Below are 16,169 nucleotides of genomic sequence, written 5' to 3' on the forward strand. Positions count from 1 at the left end.
ATAGTGTCAACATAATGAGAGACTGAAAGATGATGAAAGTATGAAACCCAAAATAACCTAAAAAAGAACTTGAATGGCAATGATGTTCACAAACCTCCATGTTATCACCAAGAAACTGACTCCTAACAGCATCTTTAACGGATTGCAACGTCAAGTTTTGTAAACAGGGTGGTGAGGGCTCAACAAACCTCTCATCCCCATCCAGCATCGCTAACATGAGTTTGTGAGCAGTTAACCGTTCTAAACTTTTTGGAATGGACCGATAATATGACAAGTATAGTTGTCTTGCTCTATCAAATGCATCTTCAAGCCAGACACTGTGCTGCAAGTCAGCATTGAAAAGATCTGCAGTAAATGCAATGATGCATAACAGGAATAACGGAACGCTTGAAAGTCACATAAACAAGTTAGCAAAATTTTCTCATGCGGCATATGCCTCACCACTTGTTTGGAACAAATCGAACCACTTTGTCCAGGAGGCATCTATATTGTACCAGAATGGTACTAGTCATTCCACCGCTTTTAGTCTTACTCTGGTACTTCTCTCCAAGAGCAGTGACGCAATTCCTTGTTTATCCTCATTAAAAACATGTGCTGCTATCGACTGGAGATAAGTCCCAGTTTTTCTCCAATTATTAGCTGCTCTTAGCCACCTTCTATTCTCTCTTATTCATCTCAATTGTCTCTTCTTCAATCTTTGTTTATGCACCATTGTCATTGGTCAATTTAGGCCACACGGTAACAGAGCATTTAACAAGAAATTACTTTGATCTACTTCTTCTTTTGAAAGGCCCCTTGCAGTTTTCTCCTATGCCACTTGTCTGTCAAACCTAATTTGACTAAACATGTAAACTGGTACAGTTAAGATTTTCCAATTGGGTCAACTGAACCCCAAAATACTTTATTTTGGCCCATGGATGGGCTCTATAGGTCTTAGGCTTCTTGTTTTTGGACTTACCAGCCTAAGTACGTAAAACGTAATGCACCTAAGTAAACAGGAAAAGCAGTTAGGAATATTCAATTTTAGTTAAGTCTTGGGATGGCGTTGAATTCATGATAGCAGCATGTTTTCCTTCAGACAAGGTGGGGAAACTACATAGAGTTCGAATAGAACCATTCACTAATAAAATGGCCCTACAAGAAAAGTAGGGTTTTGTTGGAAGAGTCGGAGAAATGCTAACTTGTGCCTGAAGGACACAACAGGAGCTTTATTTTTACTCACAACTAACCAAATACAAAACAAATTAAATCTTCCCAGTGTGGGGAATCTTACAAGAAAAAAAAGATCCTAGCAAATCTAATCCCAATAAGGAAAGAACAGAAAAAGGAAAGTAAACTAACTAAATCTACCCAAATCAACAAAATCACCTAGATCTCCCATAATCGATTTTGTCTTCCAACAGGTTTTAATGGAAGTACCAATGATACGTGGATTGAGATGACAAGTTAGTGAGATTATTGCTAACGAAGTCCTACAACTTCAAAAGAAATGTGTTTGGCTCCCTCAGAGACCTGTTGATGCAAACCAAAATTCTAGAGTTTACCTTCGGGATGTTGCCCTGATGTAGGTTTTACTCCAAGATCCTCTTTAATAGCATCAGCAGTCAATTAGGGTTTTAAAATACCTGAAGGTTAAAGGGAATGCATTGGTTATGGGGTTCAAGGGATTAGGAAAAGTCTAGGGTTACGTTTGGCAAAGCTTTCGGGATTTAGGGAATATGGGGTTCCTTAATTATTAGGGCTGTGAAGAAAATATTTCCTAAGGGAAAGGTTATGTTAATGTTCTATTGTCAAGTTATACGAAAACCCAACTGCAAAATATGGGTAAATTTCTTCAGATGGGAGCTTTCGTTTATAGATGATAGAATGGGTTGAAACATAGAGGGAATGTAGGTGTTAATATAGGAAGACGACTCCCCAAGTTTGGTGGGGATTGGATGTTTACATTGAAAGATATTAAGGTTCTTATTCTTAGGGTCTTGGTAAGTATCGAAAATTCAAGAATTAATAAATATCTTGAAATCAGACGTGGAGTGAAATTGGGATCTAAGCTCACTAGGATTGGGGGATGAGGCTCCTAAAGTTTGGGACAGATATAACGGTTAGATTGCTGCAGATTTGACCTTGAAATTTGGGTTTCAAGTACAGTCCCAAAATTCAAGAAAATAAAAAAGAAGGGTGTGATGCATGAGAGAATGGCCTCCCAAGAAGACCACAAACTGAATTTCCTCCCTCACTCATATTTCTATTCCATTCAACTTGAAATAGCTGGAGGGCTTTATTTATAGCTTCAAATAAAAGATAGAAAAGGACTTTGAATTGGTAAAACAACTAGAACTCTAATTGGCTTACCCAAAACTATATCAACTTCAACTACTACTCAACAACTTTGAACATCAAAAAACTTATTAACTAACTCTAGAGGACTCCAATCCAGATTGTAAAAGTAGATATGGAGTCCAAAAAATAAGGAGACTAAAATAGACACAAATCGTATCCCAATTCCCAACACCTCTAGCAATCTCACCTAAACTAGGACAATTAAATAAATGGAAAAATACTAATAAGAAATATAAACTAAAAATATATCTAAGGTCCAAGCAACAAACTAGATTCAATGGGACCCAGACCTAGGATGGATTTTTATTTGCAGCAGCAGGCAACGATTTGGCCACGTATTCAAAAACAAATTGGACGGCTGTAACAGAAACTGTGGGGGTATATACGTAAAATACAAAATTTTATTTTTACATCTAAAGGTTTAAAATTTTCGGAATTTACAAAATCAAGTCCCTAACTTTACCCAACTCAATCCCAAATTCCCCAAACCCTATGTGCTCCTCAGCTCCTCCTCCGCCTACAACCAAATCGTCATTCCACCACCACCACCTGCAGACATTTCTCCAGGGATTGAAAAGAACAATCAGGTTCAGAAGATGGTGTTACATTACAATCCGTTCTCCAGGGATTGAAGAGAGACCAGCAAACGCCAATGCGTTCGATGTTCTATTACTTCTAGATAGCCATTGGTAGATGGATCTGCAATAGATGGTAACAATCAGGGTTGTGGAGAGAGAGTCGATGGTGTTATACTAAGATGTTGGCACATTTGTTTGCAAGGGATGACTAATGTTCAAGTAATCATTCAAGCGTAGGAAGTCTAAAACCTAGACAAAAGAAGCCATGTTGCTAAACGGCCATTCAAGCTTTTAAGAAGCATAAACATAGGAGTGGTGAGAAAGCTAAATCTAAAGACCACCTGATGTACCTCATACACAATTGCTTCAATAGAGATTACTGGGGTAAGAGGGGCTAAAGTTACCACAAATTTACAAAATGACATCCCCTCTGCTCAAAAAGATTAGACCTATAATGGTAACAGTTCCTACCTTACCTATCAACTGATTCACTCCACCTCTATGTTCATTCCTTTCGTTTCTACAATGGCAGTGGTGGTGGAACAACGATGATGGGTGGAGGAGGAGGTGGCGCACTGAAGCACATAAGGTTGGGAAATTTGGGGATTGAGTCAGGTAGAGTTAAGGACTTGATATTGTAAATTCGAAAAATCTTAAACCTTTAGATGTAAAATAAAATTCTGTATTCACATATATACCCATGTAGTTTCTCTTACAACCCTCCAATTTTGTTTTTGAATACGTGGTCAAATCCTAACCGTTGCCTGCTGCCACAAATAAAAATCCGACCTAGGACACCATGAAATTTGCAAAATTACCAAAATACCCCTGATGTTGGCCAAAATTCTCTAGTTTGTAGGTAGGCCTACAGGGCACTAGCAAGCCCTTTGGACCCTCCTTAAGTGATCCTGGGCACTGCCTACATCAACTAGTGGTGGAACATCGGGGTACAAGCAGCCATTAAGAACTTATAAAGAAGTTTGATATACCCACCCAAAACTCTGCAAGGACCCCAATGACTACCTCCAGACAAGAAGGATAAAGAAGGCACTCCTTTTGATCCAACACAATATTGTGGTATGATTAAAAGTCTATTATACTTGACTGCAACTAGACCTGATATCATGTGTAGCATCTGTGCTTATACTAGATCTAAGCTGAATAATATAAATAATTTTCGTGGAGACAAATAGGGCCTAGACTTACTTCCACAAACCATACAGGGCCCTAATCATACCAGGGTATTTTGGTCAATTTGGAAAATTACGTTGAGTCCAAGATCAGGGTTCAGCACAATAGTGGGACACTAAATCTACTTCAGTTTTTTACTTTCAGTCATTATTTGTCGAGTTATTAAGAAGTCCTTGTTATGGTAGGATTCCTAATTTGTGGAGAACTCTAGTATTGTCCTACTTCCTGCAAGGAGCCCATATTTACTTTTATAAATCAATTTGGACTTTTCAAGAGTGAGATATGAAGGTTAATTCTATGAGTCAAAGTACTACGAGTTTTAATTTGAATTTGTTTTTACTAGTTCGAGTCATAGCTTGTTTTCTTTTTGGAAATTGGGTCGTATTATGTTTTCCTTCATGTAGGCTATAGATAAGCCGCTCTATGTCGCAACAAATCAGACTTGAATTATAGTAAAATCTGAGATTGAAGTAAGAGTGGAGTTGTGGGTTCCTACGACAAACCCCAATGCTGTGTGAGATAAAACTATTCAAATTCTACTCCATTTCTCCCTCATTTAGGCTTCAGCAGTAACCTAACTGAAGTACTGCAGCAGCTTCAAGCTCCTCCCACTAATCAAATGAAACAAATCATGTAAAGCAACTTCTATTTTCATCAAGGAACTTCAACATACAATAGAAATGTTCAAAATTAGAATAAACTGGTGATTTGTAGTAGATATCGGCTAGATGTAATAGCACTGCACTACAAGAGCAACTCTAACAAATCTCTAGCAAAAATTTACCAAAACCATGAATAGGCAAGCTTCTACCAGAAAAAATAATAATAAAGTGATTTCAGTCAAATTTGGGCAAAATATCTCATCTTGAGCAAAATACAGATTCCCTTGAGTTGGTTCAACCCATCAAAGCTGTGGTGGTTTCCGGCTTCACATATAATCCCATCTCGTTTTCCCAAGATAACTCACAAGATTTCACGAGTTCTCAAACAATATACATATACATATGGTCAATACCAAGTGATATCGACACTGCCATTAAGGGTCCATCTGACAGTCGGACTATAATTTGTTTTTGAGATCAGAGACTAAAAGGAGATTTCAACCCCTCCCCTCAAAGAAATAAAGGAACTGGATCTTTGTTTTTAAAATAACGTTTTGTTGATGCATCAACCTTGATTATTGGCTAGGAATTATACGCATTGTTGAGAATATCATCTTATTATAGTCAATTTTCCATTTTAGTTCTTACACATTATACATATTATACATTACTTGTAACTTAATTGCAAGGCTTTTTACTCAAAAAATGTACTCCCTTGTGTATTTCAGCCATTTCCAGTTGTTTCTGCACCATGCAATAAGTATATCCAAGTCCAACACAATAAGAAACAATACAATATGTCTCTTAAAATCACTTGACCGCTACGATACCCGATATCAACACAAACTTAGGGCGGGGAGCTGGGTGGTTTCACCAATTCCTCCCTATATTCCTTGCTGGAAGAGAGAACTTTATATTCAGGTGATTGGTTGTTAGGGTCTGATTTTGTCCACTTTTCCTCTTTATGTGGTTCCTCCCAAACCTCCAAAAAATTTGAAACAATCAGAGATGCCAAGTAGCAATTAGAAGATTCCTTTTAAATGGGTTCCTAAAAACCCCTTCCCAATATGCCCCCTGGAAACCTCACATTAAAGGAAAAGCACAGATAAATCTTTCAAGAAATAGGCACAACCAATGTAAGTAAGAGATCCCTTCCAATGATCAATGCTTCATATCATGGCACAAATTTCAGTTGAAATGACTCAAATTCCGACGGAAATAGTGGTTTTTCACAAACCCAAGATGAAACCCTTGTGGTCAAAAAAGCACAAAGTTTCAGTCGAAACTTTTTTTCATTAAAAGTCTTCACTCTCGACTTTTCCGCCCGGTTTCTCACATTAGGTTTGGACTCCCAAATTGATTTTTCCCTGTTTTTAGTGATTTCAACCCAGTTTCACCCTAAATTAACAACTCCTTTGCATTCAAACACATCATTTGCTCCTCCTTTGGAGATTTCGGGAGAATCTTGCAAGGTTTGTTCTAAACTTCCCATTTCTCTATTTCTACTTTGTTCATGGCTTAAATGATCTTGTATTGCCATGAAATAAATACATGTTTCGTCTAGGACTATGACCTATGATTATGTGTTGTCAAATTTATTTTTTGATTAGTGCTCCATGGCAATATAGGCTGAGGAAATCACTGCTGGGGTTAGTCCAAAATCTAGATCCCTATATATCATTAATTCATTATATCCTATCTTTTAGTTAGTCACTTATGTATTAGTATAAAACTATGATCTTACTAATTGAATTCCATATGTTTGTTGCAGCTGAATGGTGGCTGCAGTATGGGATCAAATCACCCAAGTTATCTATGATTGCATGTAAAGTGCTACCACTGACATGTTCTGCCACTAGGTGTGAGCGGATTTAAGCACTTTCAACCCCATCCACTCGAAGAGACGCAACCAATTGGGTGCAAAACGGCATAAGGACCTTGTCATGTGCATCAAAATATGAGATTTGAGGGAGAATCACATTAATAACCTGATTGAGTTGTCCAACATATTTGGGGTGGATGATAATGATTAGAACTCCTTATATGAGGGGGTCAAGGATAGAGGAGAATCGTTGCTGGATGAGGGAGGTTGTCCTAGTAGAAATACTGCACACGAGATGGGGGTTTTTGCAGATGACATTTTGTCCCAGGAGGGGAGAGAGCATACACAGCCCGCCCATCCATTCGTGCCACAACCCCGTGCATTGATGAACAGTGAAGATAACCTAGAGATTTCTGACACTGAGGATGATGCCACTAGGCAAGCCCATGGAGATGATAATGATGATGATGATGATGGTCATTGTGGTGCTCAAGCACCAGCTGCATCTTGGCCCAGCAGCAGCCACAGAGCGAGTTCTCATCCGCAGACGTAGAGTGGTACTCCATCCGGACCATGCAACAGTCACACTGCAAGTTCTCAGCTGCAGTGTGAGGAGGTACCAATAGCACCATTGGCTCCAACACCCACAAGGGTGCAGCCGATTTAGCCTATGCCACAGGAATCACCAGCACATACAAACAGCGTCACAGTAGTCACAGACATGGAACTCCTGAGGATAGTTCTCATATGGATGTGCTCAGCTTGGCGAGCTCCATGGGATCCATGAGCTTAGCTGAGGCTACAGGATTTAGATATTACAATTGTATGGAGTTTGTTGGGTCAACACCATATGGAACTTCTTATGAGTTATGGCTATAGCTATGGTATGATCCATATGGATATGGGGGAGCATCATCAGCATATGATGGAGTTGGGGGGTCATCTACTTATTCATTCGTTGATGTTCATTTATGCTAATTCTATAAAGGGTGAACCCAGTGCCAAAAGCTTTAGCAAAAGTAGACTCCCCAAGGGGGGGCAGTTTTCCGAAGCAATCTTACCCCAATAAATTTTCCTTATTTTATGCTGTATGCAATGCAGTATGTACTTCTCGAAATCAATCATGTGTTAGTATACTTGAATGATAACTTTTTTGTGGTTTTTTTAGGTAGAAGGCAATAAATCAAAGAAAACAGGGCATATGAGGGTCAAAATCTACGGTTGAAACCATGGTCAAAATGTTCTTAGTTTTGGCCGAAATTTCGGTTGAAACTCAGATATTTCAGTTTCTGGCGTGGTCAAAACCAGCCTCAAAACAAAGATTCAGATCCTTGCTCGATACACACCATAATTTAAGAGACATACAGCATGTTATTACGGCACGGTAGAACTATATAACAGTTCAAAAAATCATCTACCTCAAATACCATGAAGTAGCTGGAATGCGGCAGGCTATAACTTACAGTTCAAAAAATCACCCTACCTCAAGTACCATATGAAGTAGCTGGAATGCAGCAGGCATCCCACCATCTCTCATAGTAAAGCGGAATTCCATACAAATAAACTCCTCTGTAGACTCCAGAGAGCAATTTATCAGGTGATTCACACAGAAAAGTTCTACCTAGATGCATAACAGAATTGTGTGAGACATTTGGCTGCCAAGTGTAATTTTTCACATTGTAGTAAGCAAATATTCATTAATAAAGCAAGCAACTTAAAACTGAAACACCAAATGCAGTAACAAAGGAGCAATCAGAAAGTAGCTTACAGTCTCAACAGTGGGTATAGGGTATATTAGATTCAGTTCAAAAGGAATTGTAACATCCAGTAAGCCGAGCTTCATCACTTTGCTGACATATTAGGTTAACATGATTTTACGAGAAATCAGTATAGGGCATCATTATTTATATGCTAAAGCTTTATGATATAATGTAGTATATAAGACATGAATGATTTTAGATTCTATGTGAACAGCAAAGTAGTTATGAATAGTCAAGCATGTGCCGGCTGTTTAATCTGGTTCGGTTCAGTCTGGTTCAGTTTGTTCTGGATTGGTTTGGTTTAGTTTGGCTACATTCGAACAAAGTGATTCATACATGGGGAAAATTGTTTGTTTGAGCTATACAAATTCAAAGAGGAACAGCCACATGGTTAAGTCGAAGGAGGTGGTGACCTAAGCTGGGGCTGGCTTTGAAGCTGGTAGCATGGAAAGGGATTAAATAACGCTACCCGACCTGTACATCTGCTGAGCAATGCAAATTCTGCTGGATTCCAAAGGGGGGCCTGGAAAGAAAGAAGAAAGAAGAATGGAACGGCGCTTATCCATCAACTAGTTGCTGAAGAATTAGAGGGAGGACGACAAAATAGCTCCTGCTTTTTCATTTGCGCTAAGCATATTCAGTACTTGCAAGAAAAGGAAGAAGAAGAAAGGAAATGGGCGCGAATGAATTGGTGGAAGCACACATGGAATTGCCTTTGAAGTGAAGTACCACTGAGCTTTGACACTAAATGGAGGATCTGATCTGAGTTACAAGAGAACTGTGAAGGTTTAAAATCAAGATTTCAAATAGTGAATCTGTGATCATCAGAGCCATCGTATGCAAAATATTAACAAGGAAGTCCGTAACCATAATAGAATAATTAGACGAGGAAAGTAAGGGGCAAGTGTTGTTCAATCACGTCAAACTATTATCCTAAGAACAAGGTGAGAGCAATCAAGTTTATGTATTTGCATTGAAAGGTATGAATGTTGTGAGAAAGAAATCAATTAATAACTTTCATGTAACTCTAAATGCTTGAGTAAATGGCATATGAATGCAGTATGAGGTGTGCTATGCAGTGTTCATATGAAATATGCTAATGACTAATGACACTATGAAAGGAATTCTAATAACTATATGATGCATAATGCAGAGAAATGATATCATGTGAAGTGAAAGTAAAGTATGTCAACGGAAAGGAAGTACAGAATGCATGCCTGGTAAAAGTAAATTTGTCAAATACCCCAGTGGCTATCACCCCTTACCAGTAAGGGGCTAAGTACTGGATGAGGGTGTTATAGAAGACAGGATACACAGGGGTCCATTCCGAGGGCTACTGTATCTGGATACATTTGAGTAGAATAAGTCTATTATGATGATTAGATGAGGGGTCCTGATGTAATCAGTGTTAGGGCCCCCTATAACTAGGCCCAAAAACCAAAGCCAAAAGGCCCATCTTAAAGCTGGCCAAATCCCCAGGTGTATTTTGGTCATTTTCACTGCCCTTTAGGGCTCAATAGAGATCTGGTTGGATTCCCTCAAACCAAGGGTTATGGATCTACCATTTTCTTTTTATTTGAGTTGGTATCTTGTTGGTTATATAAAAAATTCCTTATCAATGGCTGTTATTCAGTCCTCATCGTTTATGGATAACATTCCCAGTTTGAGTCTAAGTTAAAGATTATTAGGAGATTCCTTTTGATAGGTATTGAGTTGTAAGTTAGAGTCCAAGTTGAGTCCAACTGTCCATGTAATATGGCTATAAATAGCCTCTTTTATTATGAATGAAGTCAGGTTGGAATTGTTGAGAAAATCACAGGCTTGGGCTGTGGGGGAAGAAACCCTTGTGGCCTGGGCAGGAGGGTAATTCTTGAGAAATTGCAGCAAGTTCCAGCAGCATCTTCATCTTCTTCGAGTTACTCACAACAGCCAGTTCTCTTCCAACAAAGTACTATCACAGCCAGTCCCCTCCCCACCCTGCACATCCCCACCCCCAACCTTTCCTTTCCCCTAACCTACAAACCACCTATAACCCCTCCCCCTTTCATCTGCTAGTCTTCCCAACCCTGTTTTCTCTTTCTTTTTTTTCCCCTCTGGTCTTGTCTCTAAACCAGTCCTGTTCCTTTTTTAATTTTCTGTTTCTTGAATCTTGTGGCAACATCCCCCTTCCCACCCCCCCAACAAAAAAAAGAGAAAAAAAAAAGTTCGCAAGTTTTCCGTCCTTTCCATTCCACTCCATTATTCCGAGTTTTTCATTTCACTTTTAAGATTTGTTAAACCCCAAACCCTGCCTTTTCCAACAACCCTATCTTAACCAAATATCCCCATAAGTTAACCAGTAACTTTTAAGCCATCTAATAGGGCCTTGAGATATTCCCACAACCCAAATAGTAGTCCTTTTCTCCCACCCAAGCCATCCCCAGCAACCTCCACCTTATTACTTGTCTAAATTTGTGATCGTTATTATTAAAGAGGGCCCTGGAAGATCTAACCCAAACCCCGGGTTACATCAGGTCCCCCCCCCCCCATTGATGTGGTCCTTGGACACAAGGAGTAGAGTGCATCTAATATGATGATTACATAGATGAGGAGTCTCCACAAGGGCTTCAAGTGTTAACAGGGTCAGCAAGCCAGAAATAGCTCAAATTTTGAGGCCAAAACAACCCCAGACCATGCGGCATCCAGAGCTGACCCAGTACCCTAGAGGGTATTTTGGTCATTTTACACCCCTCCCCGGGGACTAATGGGTTTAGTCAGTTTCCCTGTCTTGAGTTAGGATCTAGCTTAATCTTAAATTTGGTTATGTCTTGGTCAAGTGATTAAATAGTCCTTGTCCATGTCGAAGTCCCAGCTGAAATCAATTTTAAAGATTCCTTCTGGATAATTAATTATTTGTTTTGCAAGTATTTAGAAGGTTCCTTTTAATTGGTTAATAGGTTGTTGAGTTCTAAAGGGAATCCTACTCCATAATTAGAGTCCAAGTTTGTTAAATAGTTAAAGAGTCCAAGTGTCATTCATTCCAAGTACAAGGCTATATAAAGGCCCCCCATATATTGTCTGAAATTCAGGGTGGATTAATAAAAATTACAATGATTGAAGGCAAATTGGAGTCATGGCTCCCAAGGAGGATCCCCATGGCTGGGCGCTTGAGTTTTCTGCAGATTTCTTCAATCTTCTTCCCTACAGCAACTTCAGTGAACCAGTTCACTTCCCCTAAACCCCCAAAAAAAAAGAAAAAAACCAAATAAGGCAGTCTTTGGCATGCTTTTAGTTTTTTTATTTTCACCCAAGTAAATATATTTGGTGATGCTTGGTACAATTTATACAGTATTTGCGGTAGAGCTGAGAAAATACAAAAACCAAATCAAGTCCCAACCTGTTTTTTTTTTTTTCGAAAAAAATCAATTTCATCTGTATTTGCAGTAGTTTTTAAAATGCATGTGCGTTTAACTTTATAAGTGAGGTTAAAACTGTATATTCATGATATTTTATAATTTTCTCTTTAAACCTCTCCAATGTCGTTCAAGGCATACAAACAGTTTAGCTGTTTAGGTTTGAAGACACTCAGATCTAAGCGCTTTTGAATGCTTCTTTCTTTTTGTTCACCTGCTAACAAGAAGAACCACATTAGACCCCATCTGTACTAAAGAAAGAGAGCACCACAACTTTGTATTCTAATAGCCCTGACTCCCAGAGTGAGAACAAAGATGACAGCTGGTGGAAAGACGATGATGATAAACAGAGGAAAACTTAAGCCAAGGACAAATTCTATGCGGCTGATTCCAAAGAGGAGAAGTTTACAGGATTTGCTAATTCCGTCGCTTACCTCTCTGGACGGAGGGGAAGGCAAGAAAGTGTAAATTTCGTGTTGTCAGAACCACCATCTGGCCCCCATTCCCCTTTATTCCGAAGACAAGACAGCTAAATCAGATGGGATTCGACCGGCACGAGAAGGAAAAGTAGAATGAGGAGTTATATGATCTGGGCATCCTCAATTTAAGCTCTTCCTGGAGGAGTTCATACATGTTCGATTTTCAGAGATTTACTTTGAACAGCCGTAGATGACTTCTGTCAATAGGCCAGCAGTTCCTAGTCCCTTGATTCTCCTCCCGAAAATACTCTATGAGTCTATGTAATAAATGGAGTTCCAGGTGAAGGTACACAGCAGCTCACCTTTCCATTCTCACACTCCAAACAGATCACTCAAATATAAATTTCCTCTGTTAAACTTTGTATCATGCATGCGGTGAGGGTAGATATCTCTCTTTGTGGATTCCAGAAAGGGCTTCTAAATTTTGTCAATGTAATTATCATACAGTTAGCAATTTTGTCATCCCTCAAAGGATAGATGATGCTCTTGTTTTGCTTCATTTTCTGTTATGCTTCTTGGATTTGGGGTTGAAAAAAAGGTTTCTCATATTTTCACTGATCTGAAGAATTAGTAAACTAGATAAAGCAACTCATTTATTCACAACCTAATAGGTTAGTTATATGCTTATATGGATCTCATAAAAACAGAATAGTGAAAACCAAGATCTACCCAAAGGTGAGGGGGACATGGAGAAATGAAAACAATGTGAAAATTTAAAAGGAAAAATAAAAATCTGTTACGTGATTCTTTGTTGAATAATCTTCACCTTAATTATACTTGGAATTTTTTCTTTTTTTTTTGGTAGGACTTGGAATAAGATCTAGAGTAGCATATCTCACGTCATAATTTTTCAGTCAATTTGAGAAATGTCCTTTAGCTCTTAGCCTCTCAAGGAAATTCTTCAGTTGTAGACTTGTAGTACAGTGATGGTCGAAATTCGGAGTCAAAGGTATGTTGCAGGGAGCCAGGGATAATATGGTAATTAGATTTACCAATATGGGACTGATCAGGAGTTTTTTTTTTTTTTTTTTTTAATTCTTTTTTCAATACAAGTTATGAACCTATAAAACTGTGTCGGGACAAATGTGCCAAATGTATGTTTTAGTACAAAATCTATTTACCTACTGGTTACCAAATGATTCACATTTTGACCTAAAAACAATTTTACATCGATTTTTTAAAAATTGGTACAAATCAAAAATAAAAATCATGCCAAATAGAGCCTACGTGAAGCCCCCCAGTACCTTCCTAACCCCAGCACAGATCACCTCCACCCGTCTGTCCCTCACAGCAGCAGCACCCCTACCCTTCGCCCTTCTTTCCCACACGCAGACCTTTCCCAACCGCTCCCCCTCCTATTTCCCACTTATTTTATTCTCTTTAACTTACAGCAGCCTAAGCCAAGAAAGAAAAAAAGAAAAGAAGAAAAAAATAAAAAGAATAGAGAAAGAAAATCAAGAGAAATTGAAAAAAACATCATGATTGATTCAAGAACCTTAGGACAGCCTAACAAAACCTTCCCCGGCCCAACTGCAAGCTTCCCAACCCCCCTTCCCCAAGCTGCAAACCTTACGAGAATCTTATCCCATTCCATCTGAATTGATCCCATAGCCGAATTGTTACTTTGTCAAATTAACCTAATCTAGATTATTGTTAACCTGAACTTTTCCCAAGTCCTTCCCCAAACTCTGACTTCTTCAATCCCATTCCATCCAGTGTAGAGTCAAAACCCTAGTAATTAGGTCTTGACATGGTAGTGTACACCTACCTCATTATTCAGAATAACTCAACCTTAAGCATGTTTTCCTTTGGGGTCACCACTCACAAAAATAAGTGTGTGCGCGCACGTGTGTCTGTGCGTGCAGAAGAGAGAAGCGGGGGATGTCCTTTTTAGGAATTGTCTACATTCACACCATGCATCACAAACGAGTACAAGCAAAGGCCTGGAAGAGAAAGGAGCAGAACCCAAGCCACCACAACAAACAAACAAACAAACAAACAAGGTGAGACACCAATAGATCATGCCTAATTAAAACATGACGGACAGACCCAACTTCAGGAAAGTAAGCAATCTAAAAGGACTGCATGTTAGCCACCCATCACAATGCACAACCTTGTCTCAGCAAGATGGCCAAGAATAGTGTCACTGAGAGTGAAGTGATCCCCATGTGTTTGGGTGCAGGACAATGGGGGAAACATCTGTTGAGCTGGTGGAGATAGACACCAAGTGGGGAGGAGATGAGTCAGGAGGCTAGATCAGGATGTGAGAGAATGATTTCCAGGTCCAACAAAAGCAGAGATCGAGGTGATAGGGTCAGAGAGGATTGCAAATCCACCCATTTAAGAAACCAAACTAGCAGTGGTCGTGGGCCGACCCTGCTACAACTTCCACGTTGGTTAAGTAAGAACTTACAGAGAATGGACTGAATGGGTCACATACCGAGTTGGGTGATCCATGAGTGCCTGGGTGTGGGAACAAAAGGAGCACAGATCTAAACTTTCTTTAAAACTTGTTGTCACTTAAACATAGAAGGTAATAAACTGATAGCATGTGGAAACATTTAAGAAACATCAACCAGACATTAAAAAGAAATCAACCCAGTATCTGAAAATGCTAAATTTCATCTTGAACAATATAAAATGCTAAAGCAGGCAAAATATAGATGAGTTACAGGATAAGAAACAAAACAAATCACCACAAAGTGCATGTCATGGCACACCTGCTCTCTTGAAAAGTTCCCTACACGGCCCCCCTCACTGAGAGTTCGTACGCCAACTATAACAGCGCCCCTTGCTTCAGAACTTTCAGCTGCTCGTCCACCACCAACTATCAGCCGCATGACCCCACCATGTGCTTCATTTTTTGTGATCTATAATTGCAACCAATAAAAACATTATCCAACAAAAGGAAAATACAAGGCATTTCTCATGAGCAACATGACACTCATCTTGAACATTTCTCATTAACATAAGCAAATTAATCTAATAACCAACCGTAGACTATTCTAATCAATGGAGGGGATATAAATTAGGTTAGCTGCTGTCCTAGTTTAAGTTAGATTCTACATCCTAATTTTACTTGACTTAAAGCTGCGACAATTACTAAACTGCCGCAAAAATTACTGAAGTAAAAGAAAAGATAAAGTATGGAAAAACAATATTGACTTGAGGATTGAGGTGCAGCTGGGTTGCAGATTCACTATTATATTGCATAAAATGAGTTCACTCCACACTCACACAAGAAATAAAATCACATATTAAATGGCTTGAGCATGGTGATTCAAATATGCTTTCTATGATAACCCCCAGAATCCTAACCCGAAACCTTAATCACATGTCCGAGAATCCGAGCATCCAGTGTAAAGAAGTGGTGGGCAATCCGACCTCAAACCCATGGTTGGAACCATAACCCATTCATACGGCAGATGAAGATGGTGGTACTCCTGTTTTGTTGGAAACAGGAAGCAGATCCAACAAAAATACGGATGATTTGGGCAGATGGATTTCCAACTCAAAAGTCACAGAGTTGGGAGATGCCATTAAACGAGATGGAAGCCCTTAGAATGCTCCCTAGGCCTATATTAGTGTCCTGGACCAACTGAAGAGGCAACTCCCCCTTGTACTGCAAAGTACTAGGGCAGTCGCTCCAAGTGGTCAATTGACAATTCAACCACCACCCTAACCAATCGATTGGTCATGTACGAACATTTTCAGGAATTGCATCTCCGGGACCCCTATTTAAAGCCTAAAACCCTCTTTTTCATCATTATTTTATTCCTGACGGCAGAGAGGCGTGGAAAGGGTTAGAGAGCACATGGAGAGCCAAGAGGAAGCACATTTTACGAAGAATAAGATCAATAACTGATCTGATGGTGTATACTTCCAGTGATGGATTTCTAATTTTCAGATCTGATCTAGAATTAGGTTTCCATTTTTTCTTGTTTTCGATCTTTAATAGGTGTTTAAGAGCCAAGATTTACACTCTGGATTCCCCAAAAAACCCAT

General features: G+C 39.2%; 1 protein-coding gene across 1 annotated transcript in view; it reads right to left on the reverse strand.

Moving 5' to 3' along the window:
• LOC149016872 (Insulinase (Peptidase family M16) family protein) overlaps window positions 1-16,169 on the reverse strand; it is a 92,931-nt gene that overhangs the window by 41,355 nt on the left and 35,407 nt on the right. Inside the window, exons 14-16 of the mRNA XM_089151122.1 lie at window positions 14,885-15,034; window positions 8,017-8,154; window positions 95-322 (exon numbers count right to left, since the gene is read on the reverse strand). Of these exons, the coding sequence (XP_089007248.1) occupies window positions 95-322; window positions 8,017-8,154; window positions 14,885-15,034 (516 nt within the window). The remainder of the gene's footprint in view (window positions 1-94; window positions 323-8,016; window positions 8,155-14,884; window positions 15,035-16,169) is intronic.

The sequence above is a fragment of the Hakea prostrata genome, chromosome 4 (assembly GCF_041222555.1).
Source record: "Hakea prostrata isolate BN-2017 chromosome 4, UWA_Hpros_2, whole genome shotgun sequence".
NCBI classification, from domain to species: domain Eukaryota; kingdom Viridiplantae; phylum Streptophyta; class Magnoliopsida; order Proteales; family Proteaceae; genus Hakea; species Hakea prostrata.